The sequence below is a fragment of the Microtus oregoni genome, unplaced genomic scaffold (assembly GCF_018167655.1).
Source record: "Microtus oregoni isolate MIOR12 unplaced genomic scaffold, Mior012 000176F_ref0000478, whole genome shotgun sequence".
Classification (NCBI taxonomy): Eukaryota; Metazoa; Chordata; class Mammalia; order Rodentia; family Cricetidae; genus Microtus; species Microtus oregoni.
In genome coordinates this window covers 495,124-513,814 of record NW_024544833.1, presented here as the reverse complement: position 1 = coordinate 513,814, position 18,691 = coordinate 495,124, and the positions used below count along the sequence as shown (strand labels likewise).

Here is an 18,691-nt window from a genome sequence, read left to right as displayed (position 1 = left end):
ATGGGTCCACTGGGCAAACAACACAGCCTCTTCTTTCTCCTGCAGTCTGCGGTAGCTGGAGGTCTCAAACAGCAGTGACTTGGGGCGCTCTGGGGGCTCCGACATGAAGGCATCTGCTCTTTCTGTCAGGGTTGGTTTGATGTTGGAAAGTGAGTGAGAGAGAGAGAGAGAGAGAGAGAGAGAGAGAGAGAGAGAGAGCAAACGTCTTTAATTTTCGGTTTAGATATTCATTGAATCAAGACAAATAATCTTGACTCGTGTATTAAAAGTTTAGCGAAAGCCAGGCCATGGTGATGCACGCTTTGATCCCCACCTGAGGAGACAGAGGCAGGTGGATCTCTGTTGAGTTAGAGGCTAGCCTGGTCTACAGAGTGAGTTCCAGAACAGCCAGAGCTGTTATACAGAGAAACCCTGTTGGGGGTGGGTGGGTAAAAAGATAGAGCAAAATGTTACTCAAAACACCATGATTGAGGGTAGCAAAAAAGGAGCTGGGAAGGGACAATAGAAGGGAGAGATCAATTGTCTGTGGCTATTATTGTTTATAGCTTGCTATTATCTGGGTGCACATGCAGGCAGTATATAGACATTAAGGGAGACATAAGAGATGAAGAGGAGCATCTCCTCCTCCAGAGTAAGCCTTCGAGAAGATGGCAGTTCCTGTAACAGCCATATGTGACAGGACAGACATATGCTTCTTTATTCCTTCTTACTTACAAATTTAGACAAAGTGACCTGATTTCTATTTTCCACTGATGATATATGCTTTTAAATTTCAAATCAGGCTTTCCCCCTTTCTTATATAAGACCACATGGAAGGAAATTGTGTTTGTTTGGTTCGCTGTAGCAAATAACATGTAAAGTTTGTCCTTCTGGATTTGACATGCTACTCAGAGGCAGAGAGGGCTTGTCTTGCGTGCTCAAGGCATGGACTTCAGTTCCCAGCACTGAAGAGGAAGAGGAAAAAGAAAAGAGAAAGGGAGCAAGCAGCCTAGCCGACTTCCTAGCTTAGCATGTTGCTAAGTATCTATGCTCTTAGCACATAAATACATACCCAGTGCTAATACTTAGAAATAGGGAGTTATATAGGGGCTTAGATATGGAAAGACCCAGAGTGAAAATATATGTATCTAGATATTTCATTTGAAAATTACTTTGTGTGTATGGGTGTTTTCCCTGCATGTATGTTTATGTACCATGTGCCTGCAATGCCCTTAAAGGCTAAAAATGAGAGTCTGATCTCCTGGAACTGTAGTTATAGATGTTTCTACAATGTGGGTACTGGGGATTGAACCTGGGTCCCTGAAAGAGCAGCCAGTGCTCTTAACGACCAGTGCTCTTAACCACTAAGCCATCACTCTGTCTCTCTCTCTAGAATATTTTATTTTATATTTGAAACAAGGTTTCTCTGTGTAGCTGTGGCTGTTCTGGAACTCGCTCTGTAGACCAGGCTGGCCTTGAACTTAGAGATCTGCCCGCCTCTGCTGGAATTAAAGGAGTGAGCTACCAGTGACCCATGAATTTTTACTTGATTATAATACACTCCTATACATGGAAATCTTAGGGTAGCTCAAAACAGCTATGTTTTTTTAAAATACAACCAACACATAAAGATATATCTAAACTTCAAAATTAGAAGCTAAGATAATCCTATTATAACGAACTGCAGAGTACTAACTTGGAAAGACAACCAAAAAAGAACAGGAATCTCAACACGCTTTAAGGAGTGAAGAATTCTCCCCTATGCCTCCTTCTGTGTTAGAGAAGTGATTCTAGACTGCTGAATGTGATAAGAAGAAACAGTTCCTGAACTGCGTGCTACGCAGCTGCTACGTTCACTCACTGTAGAAAATGGAAGGCCAGTATCAATCCCACCGGTGGAGAATAAGACCACTACCGCAGTTCAAAGTCAAGTTTGAAGCAAGTTTTAATTAAAAACTTGCCAGGTGGATGGACTCTCTGGCCAGGTTCATCTCTGATTTCCCAGAAAATGGCCCCCAATCACAGTTTGCGGGGGCTTATTTTCCATCGGGTCCAATCGAGGGCAAGCATACATGATGATATATTTCCTGCCAATGAACTTCCACCCACTTGTGATCCAGCACATCCGGTGCAGGTGGGTCAAACAACTTGTTCAGGGGAGTGAAAACATGTGACCTGTTATCTCACCTAAACAACAGCCTCCAGTGTTTTAGGAACTGTCTGTCCTGGGGCAAGGGGCTTGCAAGTTAGAGGCATTTGTTTGATCTCTTAGGCCTGGTAATTAAGACTTAAAACATAACTGTCTCTCACACCTGAGAGACTCTTGTCTCCACAAAGCTTATAATTTAAACTGTGTGGTAATGGTTAAGAAAGCTGGCTTAGGGGGCTGGAGAGATGGCTCAGCGGTTAAGAGCATTGCCTGCTCTTCCAAAGGTCCTGAGTTCAATTCCCAGCAACCACATGGTGGCTTACAACCATCTGTAATGAGGTCTGGTGCCTTCTTCTGGCCTGCAGGCATACACACAGACAGAATATTGTATACATAATAAATAAATAAATGTTAAAAAAAAAAAAAGAAAGAAAGCTGGCTTAATGGACTTGCATTCCACCTCTTTCTTTCAGGAGCTGTGAGCCAAGCTCTCTCTTGTCTCGGCCACAGCACACGTTCCTGCTATCTGAATAAAATCCTTCAAGTTTGACTTTCATGCCACTTCCTCAGAGAGTTTTGTTTCAGATAATATGGATTCTGTATCAACAAAAGATCTACTAAACGGCTACATACATGAGGCTGTATTGTAAATAACCCAGTCTAAGATTTAGGGTCAGCATTTTTTTCTCTATAAAAGGTCAGGCAGTATACATTCTTCAGCGTTTGAAGGGGCCGTGTTACAATAAAACTTTATTAGAGGATATTTAAATAGGTATTTACATATATCCTCCAATTTACATACATCCTAAGGGTCTTGACTGGAGGGATGAGGCCCCTGCTCTATGGCTGGTTGACGTCTGAAGTCTGAGGATGGCAGTTAGGTAGGGAACCGATAGAAACCTCAAACCTATATAGAAAAGCGACTTCGGAAACTGGCGGAGACTGGGGCGGGGGCAAGGGGCGCGGCCGGGCCTGGCGGGGCGGGGCGCGGAGGGGGCGGGGTGGCGGCTCAGCGTCGTCGTCGTCGTCCCCGCCTCCTCCCCAGGGGCCGCGACGGAGCCTCGGCGGCGGCGCTCAGTGCCCGAGAAGAGCGTGCCAGCGCTAGCAGCGGCCATCCCGACGCCGCGGCGCGTACCTCTCGGCTTCCCGGCGACCCTCGGCCGCAGCGTCCGCGCCCCTTCAGCTCGCTCGTTCGCGCTCCTTCCCTGAGGCCCGCTGCGCCATGGCCTTGGCGTTGGCAGCGCTGGCAGCCGTGGAGCCGGCCTGCGGCACCGGGTACCAGCAGGTGAGCGGCCCTGGGCCCGCCCCGCCCTCCGCCGGCCACTCGACGCCGGGGCTTTACAGGCCGCGCCGGGCCTGGGCCGGACCACGGGGCCTGGGCCTGTCGCGGCTCGGGCCAGCCGGGCGGGGACCTCGTTAACCCTGGTTCCTAGGTCGGGCGGGTCCCGGAGGTCGAACTCGTGGCGCCCTAGGGGCTCCGACCTGGAGGCAGCCGTCCTTCCTTCTCTCAGCGTTGGTTTGATGTCATTGGAAAATCGGGGGGAGGGGATTTTCTTTTCTATTTTTTTTTTAAGTCAAAAAGGTAAAGGAAATGGGTTTAGAAGCAAAGATCGCAATCGCCTGTGCTACCGCCGGCGGCTGTCCGCAGCGAGGTGCGATTACTCAGGGTTTCAGAGCCTCGCTTCTGTCCAAACCCATCCCCCTCGTTCCCTTTAAGACTCGAGTCAAAAAAAATGAAGCGAGAGGCGAACCCGCAGCTTTTAATCGATTTGGAAGAGGCGATGTTTGGCTGGAGAGAGGCCCCAAAATGTAGGGCTACCGTGAGGCTGCAGGGCGTGTGCCCGGGTGTATTTTGCACGCTTGGAAATGACGTTTAAAGAGATTTAATAGCATATCTAGGGAGGAAATGTATCCAGATGATTGGATTATTATCTGCTGTGTGAATCTGTAAATTGAGGCCCTAGGGAGAAGAGATTTTTTTCCCCTACCGGCCTGTGGGTAGGTTTCCTCGGGAAATTAGAGACTTTTGGGGGGGGGGGGATGGGATAATAATCTAAACCTCGTAATTGTGGGAGGTGAGCCAGAGAGTTGTTGACTGAACTGCTTCTGTTTTGTCAAATTTCAAATGTTTTCAGTATAATTTGCATACGAAAACGTCAGTCCTGCTTTTTCCGACATAAAATGGCAGTGATTTAACTGTTCTACGTTTACTACGTTGTAGAAATAAAACCAGTACGATTAAAGCGTGTTGCAGATTAACCCTGGCGCAGTCGGCTACTGGTTTGTTTTGCTGTCTTCAGCGGTGTGTTGTAATCCGCCCTTCTTCCCGCCCCCGCCCGGACTCCTGAAATGACTAGTTAAGGATTTAGCCTCTTGGTTTCATAAACACCCCAAGTTGTGGCCCCGCAGTCTGTCTTTATATCTTCTCTGCCTTTATTCTGTGACCTTGGATGAGAATCCAGTGCTTTCCTGTTTTAATAAATTCCAATCACAGGCTTTTATCAACCTGTTTACAAATCCCCTGAACCTTAAGAGTGTCTATCTTTCCATCCCGACTTGGATAGGCAAACAAGCAGAAGAACTGTGGATTTTCTTTGTACTGCCATCTTACTGAGCTACGGGGTAATGCTTGTTTACCGCTAGAACATAGAAAATTTGTTAGAGTGCTAAATAGTTTTTGTTGGCGTCTGTGTTTAGGAACTTTTTGATTATGCAGAATTTAGGTATGTCAGAGATGGGTCATCTTTATATCATTACTCTAAAAGTAATGATTTTGCTGGGCGTGGTGGCTCCTGTCCCTAACCTGGCACTTGGGAGGCCGAGGCAGGAAAATAAGAAGTTTAAGGACTGCCAGATTAGTTGCAAGCAGCCTGAGGTACAGGAAGATCCTGCTTCAACAACAGCAAAATAAATTTGAAGAAATTTCAAGAAATAATCTTCAATAAAACTTGAAAAAATCCTCCTAGAAAAAATTGTAAAATTTGAAAGCAAAGGTCGAGGCAGAACCAAATCCGTCCCCATGGATAAGCAAAGTTTACGAATGGGTTGGTATTTCTGTGGATTGGAGCTGAGTAGACGTGAAAAAGTGTGCTCAGTGTGCATGTGTGCAGATCTGTGCCAGGCACGGCGGACTCCATTTAAATCCGTCTTCATTGAACCCTGACAACGCCTTGATGACTCAAGGTTTGTTCTCATTTTATAGATGACATTTTATAGAAGTCAGGTCTCTTAGGGTCTCAGTGACATGCTCAAGTCAACAAAGCTGTCAGATTGTGATTATAAGAGAATTTATGTACTTACCTACATAAAAGGCTTAAGGCCCAAAACAGGCTGTGTCCATTAGCAGGTACATATGTGTACATCTATATTTTGTACGCATGCATGTCTATACGGGCCATCTTTACATTCATGCAGTTCTGTGGGCTCCTAATCACACTTGGATGTGTCCATAGTCTCAGGCATGTGCATTCATGAATGTTCATATGTTGGTCTTGCATCAGTGTACAAAGGCACACAATTATTAGCAAAATTAGATTTTTTTATCTCATTTTTGTTTTTAATTTTTTTTTTTGTTTTGTTTTTCGAGACAGGGTTTCTCTGTGGCTTGGAGCCTGTCCTGGAACTAGCTCTGTAGACCAGGCTGGTCTGGAACTCGCCTGCCTCTGCCTCCCGAGTGCTGGGATTAAAGGCATGCGCCACCACCGCCCGGCTTAATTTTTTTTTTTAAGTCAGTGCTGAGAGTAGGGCCTACAACCTAAGGCCTTACACTTTCTAGGTAAACCCTACCACTGAACTATACCTCTAGCCTCTCTTATCAACCATTGGGGGGGGGGTTGAGACTGGGTTTTTCTGTGTAACATATCAGCTATTTTTAATGCCTGTGTGACATTTAATTGCATGACTGAGCCATAGCTCAACCACCTATTGGTAGTCCCTATTGGGAGCAGTGAGACCCCAGATCCTGAATTTCTTGTAATCCCCTGATCTGAGTGCCTACAGCTGCTCTGAGCACGAGACCTTCAGGAGTTCCTGATGGCAGGAGAGTGGTTTCTGGTGGGTTTGGCTGGGGTGTAGCTATCTCTATTAAATCTGCCCCTGAACACAATAAAGGGGCATTCTTGGGGAATTCAAGGATGACCCGTGTCGCTGTCTCTGTCTGGTCTGTGTGTGTCTGTGTATTTTAACCTCCAGCTCCCTTGTCCGAAACTCGCAAACTGGGTGCCAGCGCACAGAGCGCAGACACAGGGGGCACTAAGAATATTTTTAATTTTTTTCATTCATTGAAGTTTGTTTTCCACACACATGTAACTGTCCTTTATAGTGTGATCAGAGACTATACATATTTAAAAGGCTTTTGAATTATGGAATGCTGGTGAATTGTCCAGGCCACTTGATAGGAACATGGCTCCTCTTTAGACTGTCACAAAAGACTGTTCCGACTTCTTTTGATCTGGTTCATATGAGATGGTCTTCCAGCTAAGTGACTGTAATGGAAAGCGTTATGATTCATTCAGAAATGCTAACACTGCTGGCTTCCTTTGCTCTTACAAGATTTTATGAGTGTGTGCACATTTATGCACAACTTGAACTTAGGATGGACCCAGTTTCCTTGTAGTATGATTTCTCCCCCCACCCCCATTTTTACAGTTTTAAAACTGAGACTGTATCCAAATAGATGGAGCAGTGTTTCTGAAAGGTTTAACTGGGCTCATGCCCAGCTGTGGGTAGCTCAAAGAAGACATTAGTTGCATTTTCCTTACTGCAATAGATCTTTGCCTTTATTTCATGAATTTTGCTACCTCATGCCAGATATTTTAAGATATTTGGACTTGAGCTGGGAGGTGGTGGTGCATGCCTGTGATCCGAGTGCTCAGGAGATAGAGGCAGGAGGATTTCTGAGTTAGAGGCCAGTTTGGTCTACAGGGCAAGTTCCAGATGGTTACACAGAGAAGGTTAAGAGCATTGCCTGCTTTTCCAGAGGTCCTGAGTAAAATAAACAAAATATACCACACTAATTTTTCATCCCTTTGCCTCTTGGTGCTAGGGATTGAACCTAGAGCTTTGTACGTGGTAACTACGTGCCCTGCCCCAGAACACCGCCCACCTGAGCATTTCTAAGTACAGAATCTACCCGCATTAAGTGTATTCATGTGTATGAAACCAACCCTGTGTCCAGTTACCATTAAACAATGTCCACCTTGCTTATTCCTGCCTGTGTCAACTAGATACCAGTGTAAATGCAACCAATTATTTATCTTTTTGTACTTGTCTTTTCATGTGACATGTCATCAGCTATGTATTTATCCCTTTGTAACTGTCTTTTTTCATGTGGCATGTTGCTACGGTTCATCCATATAGTAACTGTCAGAATTCCTTCCTTCCTTCCTTCCTTCCTTCCTTCCTTCCTTCCTTCCTTCCGTCTTTTTTGTAGAATTTTTCTTTTTTTAAAAAAAATATTTATTCATGTATTTTACACCAGCATCCTCTGTCTTTATGCATATTAGAAGAAGGAATCTGATCCTACTACAGATGGTTGTGAGCCATCATATGATTGCTGGGAATTAAACTCAGGACCTCTGGAAAAACCAATCAAGTGCTCTTAACTGCTGAGCCATCATCTTTCAGCCCCCTTAGGTAGAATTTATTAGCTGACAAGGTTTTATTTATTCATTTGTTTGTTTGTTTAATGTGCATTGGTGTTTTTGCCATTGGTGTCAGGTCCCCTGGAACTGAAATTATAGACAGTTGTGAGCTGCCATGTGGGTGTTGGGAATTGAACCTGGGTCCTCTGGAAGAGCAGTCAGTGCTCTTAACCACTGAGCATCTCTCCAGCCTCAGAATTTCTTTCTTAAGGCTGAACAATATTTTGTTTTATGTTTGTCTATACTTTCTTGTTTGTTTGTTGGTTTTGGGATGGGGTCTCATATCAAGGCCTGACCTCCTCCCACCCCTCAACCCCCCTTCTCTGAGGCTCACCTTGAACTCCTTATCTTCCTGCTTATCTCCCAAGAGCTGGGATTACAGGCCGATGGCACCAGGCCTACCTGTGCTACGTTTTTAAAAATAAATTCCTTTACTGGTGGACATTTGGTCTTTGTGCGTAATGCACTGAGAACATGGGTGTGTGCGTACCTCTTGGTCTTCACTTTTGAGTTTTATGAGTAAATACCCAGAAGTGGAATTTCTGGATGGTTTGGCAATTCTATTTTAAGTTTTCTTAGAACTACTATTCTGTTACCCATAGCAGCCACACCATCTTGAATTGTTGCCAGCATTTTACAGAGATTACAGTTTCTCCATATTCTCAACAACAGTTTCTAATTTTTCTTTTTTCTTTTCTTTTTCTTTTTTTTTTTTTTTTTTAGTGCTAAGGATGGAAGCTAGGCTTTTGTTCATGGCTGGCAGTCACTATCCTCTTGAGCCATACACTAGCCTTATTCTGATTTCTTTTTCATTGCATTGACTGTATATTGTCTTTGGAAAAATGGCTATTGTAATTGTTACTTGAATCAGGCTAGCCTAGAATTTCCTATGTGTGTAGGTTGATTTAACTTTGAATTTACAGAGCTGTGACTGCCTCTGCCACCTATAGGGATTAAAGGTGTTTACCACCACACCTGGCCTGTACTTATTATTATATTTTTAGATTTATTTACTTTATGTGTATTGGTATTTTACCTACATGTATATCTGTGTGAGGGTGTCAGATGCCCAGGAACTGGAGTTAAAGACAGTTGTGAGCTGTCATGTGGGTACTGGGAATTGAACCCAGGTCCTCTGGAAGAACACCTAGTGATCTAAACTGCTGAACCTTCTCTGCAGTTCCCTGTAACTATTTCTTAATGGTATTTGTTTTTTCAGCCTTTGTTTGTTTTGAGACAGGGTCTCAGTAAGTAGTCCTGACTGTCCTAGAACTTGCTGTGTAGACCAGACTGGCCTTGGACTCAAACAGACAGATCTGCCTGCCTCTGCCTCCTGAGTGCTGGGATTAAAAGGAGTATATCACTATCCCTGGTTCAACTTTTTATTAGTATTTCAAATACATACAAAGTAGAATAGTATGATAAGTGTTATGGAAGCCATCACCTGTACTCAGTAAATAACTATCAGTAGCCAGTCTTATTTATATTCCTGGATCAGAAGTTTTTATTTTGCATCATATAATTTCTCTTTTGTCAATACTTTTATATTTTTATGTTTGGAGAAAATAGCTCTTATACTGTAGCTCAGGCTGACCTAGTACTCACAGTATAGCTCAGACTAGCCTTGAACTTACAATAATCCTCCTGCCTTAGTCTCCAAAGTGCTAGGGTTACAGACATATACCACTATGCCTGGCTGTAAATCCTATAATTTCATTTACAAATATGTTTTATGTGAAATAGAGAAAAGTGATGTTTCAAGTGGATATTGTCACCTGAGGTTAGTATCATAAGAGCTTTAAAAAAAACTTTTATTGTGTTTTTTATTTGTGGGTGTGGATAGAAGATCTGATTTTCTCCTCCGGTGCAGCTCCTGGAGATGGAATTCAGGTTGTCAGGCTTGGTGACTAGTGCCTTTTACATGCCCAGCTATCTTGCCAGCCTTTAGAGCTCTCTTGGAATCTGTTAGAAGTATGGAAATAGGATTTGTAAATGTCGGGAAGCACAGAACTGTGACTGTCCTTTGTTTTTTTTTTTTTTTTTTTTTTTTTTTTTTTTGATTTTTCGAGACAGGGTTTCTCCGTAGCTTTTGGTTCCTGTCCTGGAACTAGCTCTTGTAGACCAGGCTGGCCTCGAACTCCCAGAGATCCGCCTGCCTCTGCCTCCCGAGTGCTGGGATTAAAGGCGTGCGCCACCACCGCCCGGCTTGTCCTTTGTTTTTGAATTGGCTCACTCTTGGCAAGCCTTGTTCTCTGTGTCATTTTTTTTGTGGCACTGGTAGATTCTTGATCCATTCTTGCTTTCTGGCTGGCTCCACTGGTCATCACTTGTTAGGGGAGATTTATTGGCTTCATCACTCTGTGCTCTGTAAACAGAACAGAACTTCCTGGTTTGGGCAGAAACCAAGACTTAATTGGCTACCTTAGGGAATCCTGTTCTAAGGACTGGTCACCACTGGTCCTGTGCATACATGTTTATTCCAAACATCAGTTATAATACACTGTACTACGTTAAGTTATAAAAGTAAATATTACCACAAGAATAACTTTGTTGTTTTGTTTTGTTTTCGATTGGGTTTTATTGTGTAGCACAGACTGGCTTTGAACTTGGGACCCTTGCGCTTCAGCCTTCACAGTGCTGGGGTGACAAAGGCTTTAAAATAAATCCTTAAATTTCTTTATTTTTATTTATTTTTTAAAAAATATTTATTTATTATGTATACAATATTCTGTCTGTGTGTATGCCTGAAGGCCAGAAGAGGTCCATTACAGATGGTTGTGAGCCACCATATGGTTGCTGGGAATTGAACTCAGTACCTTTGGAAGAGTAGGCAATGCTCTTAACCTCTGAGCCATCTCTCCAGCCCAAATTTCTTTATTTTGATATTATTATTATTATTATTATTTTTTTTTTTTTGGTTTTTCGAGACAGGGTTTCTCTGTAGCTTTGGAGCCTGTCCTGGAACTAGCTCTTGTAGACCAGGCTGGCCTCGAACTCACAAAGATCCACCTGCCTCTGCCTCCCGAGTGCTGGGATTAAAGGCGTGCGCCACCACCGCCCGGCTTGATATTATTTTTGGATAAGTACAATTGCTTAGTGAGAACCATATTCTTGTAGAGGGCCATACCTATTTTAGATAAAGAAGTTTAATTGCAGATTAATGTTGAAAATAAGATCAAAGATATTTCCCCCCTTGTTATTATTGCCAATAAGCTAGACAAGTGGTCAACATTTATCAGATTTATTGTGCTCTGCAAACATTTTAGTTAGTCGCCTCTGGTGGCTGCCAGGTAGAGGCACAGTTTCTATTATCAGTTTCAAGTGTAGTGTTACAACAAGTGTGCTATTAGCCAGTACACCCTGCCTGTAAATTAGGCTCTCACTCTGTTTTCTGAGTCCATAATTAATTAATTAATTTATTTCTTTTCTTTTTTTTGTGTGTGTGTTTTGATTGTTTATTGAAACAGGGTCTCCTCTCTGCGGTCCTGGCTGTCCTGGAACCTAGTAGATAGACAAGGCTGGCTTCTGACTCCTAGAATCTGTCTGTTTCTGGAGTGCTGGGATTAAAGGTGTGCACCACACTGTGTGTTGATTTCTTATTCCACCAACAGTTTGGAAGTATGGCTCAGTCAGAGTGCCTGTAGCCTGAGGACCCGAGTTCTGATTGCCAGCACCCACATAAGGTGCAGGCTGTATGCAGTATGTGTGCACATACATGCTTTAACTTAAGAGTTGGGTGTGGAGACAGGAGGATGCCTAGGACTTCCTGGCCAATCAGTCAGGTTCAGTGAGAGATGTTGTCTCAGAAAGTAAAATTACAGATGGAAAACGAGAGGGGAAGATACCCTCAATCCACTTTTAGCCTCTGCACATGACACCTGACTGAGCACATGTGCTCATAGACACGCACATACAACAAATGGTACTGTCAGCGTGCCTTGCTCCATGGCTGAAGTCTGTGTCCGGCTCTCTCCTGTAAAAGGCGCTCTCCCCTCTTGCGTGCTGGACTGTGTGAGAATGGTGGCACTCGCAGACTAAGTGGAAGGAAGGGGTGGAACTAACAGTTGCCAGCAGAGTATTGGCATACATTATTTGCCATTTTTATATGTGTAACATTGATTTCTTCTCTATTAGCTTAATTAGTCATTTATATCTGTATGAACTCATATTTATAATTATTTGGGACTATAATTCCAGTACCACTGTGTAGTGCTGTCTTTGGCAATTGGGAAACTCTCAGTTGGTCCTGTGCCCTGTATCTGGTTCCCTTTGGGACACCTACATCTTTGCTTTGTTTTAGAGCACTTTCTTTTTGGACCAGTCTTATCTAGTGTATTTTTTTCAGACGATTTTAGAATGATTCATGTCCCCCAAAGGAAGCCTTCCTTCCTTTCCTTGGAGAATGATACCAGAAACCAGGTCTGTGTTCTTGTCGTGGGTGTTGTTAGTTGTAGGCCTTCTAAGGTGGCAAAACCCAGGAATGCCTGTCTGTGTTGTGTACTTGTTTCTTTAAATGCTGCATGTATACTTTGTTACTCAGTTACACCCTCAGCCTCATAAACAATATTTGTATAAATAATTACCCAAAGCCAGGTTCACACAGTGTCTCCAACTTTAATTCAAGCATGGGGATCACACTAATTTATTCTCCTAATCTATGAACTCCCATTTCAGCAGTGAAAATTTTGACTTTTACCATATAGCATCTGTTTATATAATTCTTCAGTTTTAGTATACATATATAAAGTGGTACCAGAATTATTAACTCATATGCATATGGGAAACATTCTCCAGAAGTCAGGACACATACACAGTTGTCAACGACTAGATTCTAGAATTAAATGGCACCTTTGCTCTCTTATGAGAAATGGTTTCCTACAGTTTTGTTATTGTTGTTTGTTTTCTGAGACAGGGTTATTTCGTGTTGCCCTACCTGGGGAACCCAGGGCTTTGTGCATTCCAAGAATTAGAAGATACACAACAGAGAGCCTGCATTTGGTGTTCCTTAATGTGAAACTAAGAAATGCTGAAGGAATTCAGTTCTGCATAGATATATCTTTATTGTGTGTGTGTGTGTGTGTGTGTGTGTGTGCATGTGTGCATCTAAAGGTAAGAAGACAGGCAGATTTGAAGTGGATTCTCTGAGTTCAAGGACAGCCAGGGCTGCATAAAGAAACCCTTTCTTGAAAAAAACAAAACAAAACAAAGCCAGGCCACGGTGGTGCACGCCTTTAATCCTAGCACTAGAGGCAGGTGAATCCCTGTGAGTTCGAGGCTAGCCTGATCTACAAGAGCTAGTTACTGGACAGATGTCTCCCCAAAGCTCCCTCCCTGTCTTATGTTCTCCCGAACATGTTTTTTTTTTTTTTGTATTGGGGATAGAACCTGTGGCCTTACACATGCTAGGTGAGCCTTCTAAAGGAGACTTGGGTGCTGCATGTTTTAGCTGTTCCTACAACCTTTCCTTCTTTCTGTTTAAATCTTTTTCAACTCAGCTTATCAGTACCTGGTGTCACCAATTTCTGAGCTTTTAGGTCATGTAAAACAAGTTGCCTACTTTGTGTTCTGATTTAGGATTCAGTCTTTCCTGTGTGCTGAATCAGTCCCCCATGTCAATCTCACTTATAGCTGTCAAGGTTTTGCTACTTTCTGTCTTGTTGCTTGACTTTATAGGTTTTCCTCTTTTTTTGGCTTGTTTTTTTTTTCATGATTTATTTGTTTTTATTTTATGTTCAGTGCTGTTTTGCCTGCATATGTGTATTTGTGAGCTGGAGTCATAGACATAGTTCCTTGGGAATTGAAGCCACATCTCCAGCCCTAATTTGTTTGTTTGTTTGTTTGTTTTGGTTAGGATCTCACTATGTAGCCCTGGTTAGCCTTAAACTCACTGTGTAGACCAGGCTATCATGGAACTTACCTGCCTCTGTCTCCCATGTTCTGATATTAAAGGTGTGTGCACCATGCCTGTTTTTGTTGTTGTTTGCTTGTTTTGTTGTTTCTTTTTTTATGAGCTTATTAAGTATAGAGCAAGCAAGAGTAAAAGAATAAATAGCAAGTGATACAAATAGCAAGACACTGTCAATTGAGGGCTTATAAACATTGACCAGAAATAACTGGGAAAACCAGTTGAGGCAGCCAGCTGGAGTTCCGGATTGAGGGACACCTAGGCAGAGCAGAGTGTTCCCTCCAGTGCTGCTCCCAAGTGAAGGAACAAATAGCAGCAGATAGATAACATCGTCAAATCTGGCACTTACAACACCCAGCAGAAACCTCCATGGGAAATTGAGGCAGTCAGCTGGAATTCCAGACTGAGCTTTTGCTCCATGGATGGATTCCCATGGCGGTTTTATATTTTGGGATAAACCTCTGTTGAAAATGGTTCACCTTTTAGTCGTTCTCAAGTACACAACGTTTCTACTTGAGCTATTTTGCTGTTCCTTTCCTCCTCCTTATAGTTAGCAGGGAGGAGGACCAGCCCATCCCTGGACTCTGAAGGACAGTTTGAGATACACATGCCTGATTCTGAAGGGAAGGGGATCAATCCTTTTCCAGAGCCAGCCTCTCAGTAAGTTCAACCAACACATGATGATTTAACAATGCAATGTACGTCACAACATGGCTGTTGACTTTCAGCCTCTATATCTATCTAATTGTGCTGTCTTGACAATAGAGAGTATTGTATTTAGTAAATATGCCAACTGGTTGTTTTTAGAAGGAAAAACATCTTAGGAATTGCAATATGATAAAAATTACCAAAGTTTTCTTTAGTGTACCAGAAGCATTTATTAGGTACTTATTGTATTCAGCAGACTATAGTATGTGTTACAGATTGAATAATGGACAGTCAAGGTTTTTTTTATCTTTAAAAAATGTATTTCGTGTGTGTGCCTGGGTGCATGTGTGTAACCATGTTTACACTCTGGAGGTCAGAAGACAGCTTACAGGACTCTGTTCTGTCCTTCCATGTGGGTTCCTGCTATTGAATTTAGGTTCTAAGGCTCTTACTCTCAGAGCCATCCTCATCATCCCCATTCAGTATTGCTTACTTTTAAAGAAAAAAGGCTTAGAGATATATTTCTTGTTTCTGTTTATTAATTTTTGTTGCCATTTCTTTTTAAAATCATTAACTATATAACTACCATCTCTTCCCTTATGCTATTAATTTGATAGACAGGAAAGGAACATACTGTACTTTGTGTGTGTGTGTGTGTGTGAGAGAGAGAGAGAGAGAGAGAGAGAGAGACAGACAGACAGACAGGTGTTCCTGTTCCTAGGAAGAGTGATAATAAATCAAGCACTTTTGGTTCTATATCCTCGGGCATAGATGTTTTTATTATCTTTTTTTTAAGGTTTGTTTCTCAAACAAATTTGCTTTTACACTATATGGTAACAGTGAGCCTCCCATACTCCTTTCCCTTAGTGTCTGTTTGTCTTTAACATATTTCCCATGGACAGTAGTGACAGGGATACTATCCACCTGTAAATCACTCCCGGAGCCATTGTCATTGTCCCTTCCTTGGTTATAGCACTAAGCCATAAGTAGCTAAAATTTCAATTACCTTTTAAAAGAAAGTAAAGAAAGGAAAATTATTGACTAGTGCAAGGAACAGAATACTGCCGCCTTCATTAAATTTTAATAAAAAAAATCGCCAGCGGGATTCGAACGGTGGTCCCTGATAAACCTAGGGGAGAGGAATGGAGGGTACAAGAGACACAAGAAATGACGGTAAGACAGTATTTCTTTTTTTTTTTAATTTATTTATTTATTAAGGATTTCTGCCTCGTCCCCGCAACTGCTTCCCATTTCCCCCCCCCTCCCCCGATCAAGTCCCCCTCCCTCATCTGCTCGAAGAGCAATCAGGGTTCCCTGACCTGTGGGAAGCCCACGGACTGCCCACCTCTATCCAGGTCTCATAAGGTAAGCATCCAAACTGCCTAGGCTCCCACAAAGCCAGTACGTGCAGTAGGATCAAAAACCCACTGCGATTGTTCTTGAATTCTCAGTATTCCTCATTGTCCGCTATGTTCAGCTAGTCCGGATTTATCCCATGCTTTTTCAGACCTAGGCCAGCTGGCCTTGGTGAGTTCCCAATAGAACATCCCCATTGTCTTAGTGTGTGGGTGCACCCCAAGACAGTATTTCTGATCAAACCGCCATTTATTATATCCTCAGAAGCTGTTATATAGCAAACGAGTGAGGGAGAAGGAGAGGGGTGTCAGGTCTGCTGGAATTCAGGCTTGTAGACATCCCTAGCTGATAAGTAAATACTGCGGCTCACGGCTCAGTGTTCGAGGACTAACAAAGGAAAATGCAATTGTTTCTGAAGCCTGGTGCCTGCAGGTCTTGCTAGAAGATAAGATGCCAGGTCTATTTCCTAGACCCTGCAGAGGGGATAGAGGTAAATATTTTTCTTAACTTGTGAGCTTAAGATGACTGTAAACAAAATGGAGATCTCAAAATACAGGTCTTTGCTTCCGTCATTTTGAGACAGGGCTTCATTGTGTAATGCTGGCTGGCCTGGTGTTCACTATGTAGCCTAGGTTGGCTACAAACTCACAGAGATCTGACTGACTGCCTCTACTTCCTGAATGCTGAGATTGAAGGTGTGCACCATACACCCAGCTAATTTTTTTTTTTGCAGTGCTGGGAATTGAACCCAGAACCTTGTATGTTAGGCAAGTGTTCTAACTTGTATATGTGAGGAGGGGAGTCCTCACACTTGTGCAGTAATCACTTCTCTTCTTGAGCTGTCTTCCTCGCCCCCGTAAACTTATCATTGTGTGAATTAATTACTTGGATTTATTACTTATGTGGATTTGCTGTGGGGGGTTGTTTGTTGAGACAGGGTCTCACTGTGTAGCATCGAGACCTTGTGTTAACTATCTGAGCTTGGGCAGTTGTCCTTCTTACTATATAAACTGCTGACATGACAGCTCGTGGTGTGCTGCTTAAGGGGAAGGGTATTGTAGTTATGAGAGAACAAGCAGAGGCATCTGGAGGAGTCCAGAGTTGAGAGAGAAAATAGTAGAACATGGCCAGCAGCCTGAACCTGGCCATGAGAGATGGGGTGGGGGGGTGGTAATCAGGGTTATTTGGAGAATGAGTAGCGGAGGGAGGGAAGCCCATGAGTTGGAAGTTGAGGGTAGGGGAGTAGGTGAGAAGAGCTAGAATGTTAACATATTGAAAGTGTAACAGGTACTTGTGACAGTGAGGGAGAGGCCAGCAGGTGCTTTGGTATGCCAGTTGGCACCACAGCTGTCCCTCTGCATTTGGAAATATGGGGAAATGGAGTTTTCTTTAGTGGGGATATAGGTATGTGCCAACACACTTTAAGTTTTTTTGACTATGTAATTCTATATTATATGGTTCTTAAAATCATTTAACTGTGATTTAAATGGCATAATGAGCAAAAAGGGGAGACAGACACAAAAAAAATTGTCTGAAACAACACATAAAAATAAAAAATGAGACCAGCCTGTACTACATAGACTGTTGTCTCTCAAAATTACAATAAGGGAGCTAAAGACAGTTCAGCAGTTAAGAGACTTCCTCTCTTAAGGAGGACCTCACTCAGTTCCTAGCGCCTGTATAGCAGGTCACAACCATCTGTAACTCCAGTTCTGGAGATCCAATTCTTTCTTCTGGACTCCATGGGTACCAGGGACCCATGTGATGCATATATGCATGCATGTGGTATATACACATATATGCAAGCAAAACTTTCACCTATTTGTATACATAAAGTAAATACAAAAAATTACAATGAGGTTTGTATGGTGTTGCACTTCTTTGGTTCCAGCACTTGGAAGGCAGAGGCAAGTGAATTGAAGGATAGATCAACACATACCAAGCTGCAGGCCAGCCAAAAGTACATGGTGAGACCCTGTCTACAAACAAAAACTTTTAGGGGCGAGAGATGGCTTAGCAGTTAAGAGCACTGGCTGCTCTTTCTAAGGTCCTGAGTTCAATTCCCAGCAAATACATGGTGGTTCACAACCATCTGTAATGAGATCTGGTGCTCTCTTGAGGAAGAGACCTGGTCAGTTGTTCTCATCAACTTTGACCATGAAATCCAATATGGACAAGTTCAGCGGAACTGCCATTTATGGGCTGCCCATGCTTCAGCATTGCCAGGGCATAAATTTCATTTTTCATTCAGTTTTCTTTAGACCCGACACATCTTCTGTCTTTGAAATTCTAGCCCACTGAGGGCAAGTGTTAGCCTGGAAGACTCTTGGCTTCAGGTTTTACTGAAGCTAGGTGCCATTTACTTAAGTGTCTTGGTAGAGCCATCAGTTCTGGAAAGTATTTGGGCATAAGACATTGATTCCATAGGTCAGTAAGCTGATGACAAAGAGCTGGCACTGTAATTGCAGCTGTTTAGTGCTTTTGCAGATGAGCAGTGACTTTGCTCAGTTTTAGCTTTTTAGGTGAGGTGAATTGGAGGTGAGTGCCTAGGATGTGCTCACCTTGTATCTCGTGTTAGTAAGACCTAATATGGAGAACTGGGCGGGGGGGGGGGGGGTTGAAGGAAATGCAAGTTGGTGATCTCACTTGGCAGCATCTGCTCTCGTTTCTTTTCTTTCTTTTTTTTTTTTTTTCTGTCCCGGAACTAGCTCTTGTAGACCAGGCTGGCTTCGAACTCCCAGAGATCCGCCTGCCTCTGCCTCCCGAGTGCTGGGATTAAAGGCGTGCGTCACCACTGCCCGGCTCTGCTCTCATTTCTAAGGACTTCTATAGATATTGCAGGTATTTTCCCTCGTAAAGCCAAGTGTTCGTCTGTTCTATTTATGCTGCCAGCCAGACAGCCACACAAGCAAGCCTTTAACCAAAAGCTCTGTGAACATGGCCTTTCTAAGAGGAAGCATTCTGTCTGTTAGACACTTTTAAGTCATTGTTCTCATCACTTAATTTTCCTTT

At 43.0% G+C, this 18,691-nt stretch overlaps 1 protein-coding gene across 1 annotated transcript in view; it reads left to right on the top strand.

Annotated features, from left to right (window-relative positions):
* Positions 1 to 3,151: 3,151 nt before the first annotated feature.
* LOC121445335 (NEDD4 family-interacting protein 1) overlaps positions 3,152 to 18,691 on the top strand; it is a 44,924-nt gene continuing 29,384 nt past the window's right edge. Inside the window, exon 1 of the mRNA XM_041647415.1 lies at positions 3,152 to 3,413. Coding sequence (XP_041503349.1) covers positions 3,351 to 3,413 — 63 coding nt within the window. The 5' untranslated portion in view covers positions 3,152 to 3,350. The remainder of the gene's footprint in view (positions 3,414 to 18,691) is intronic.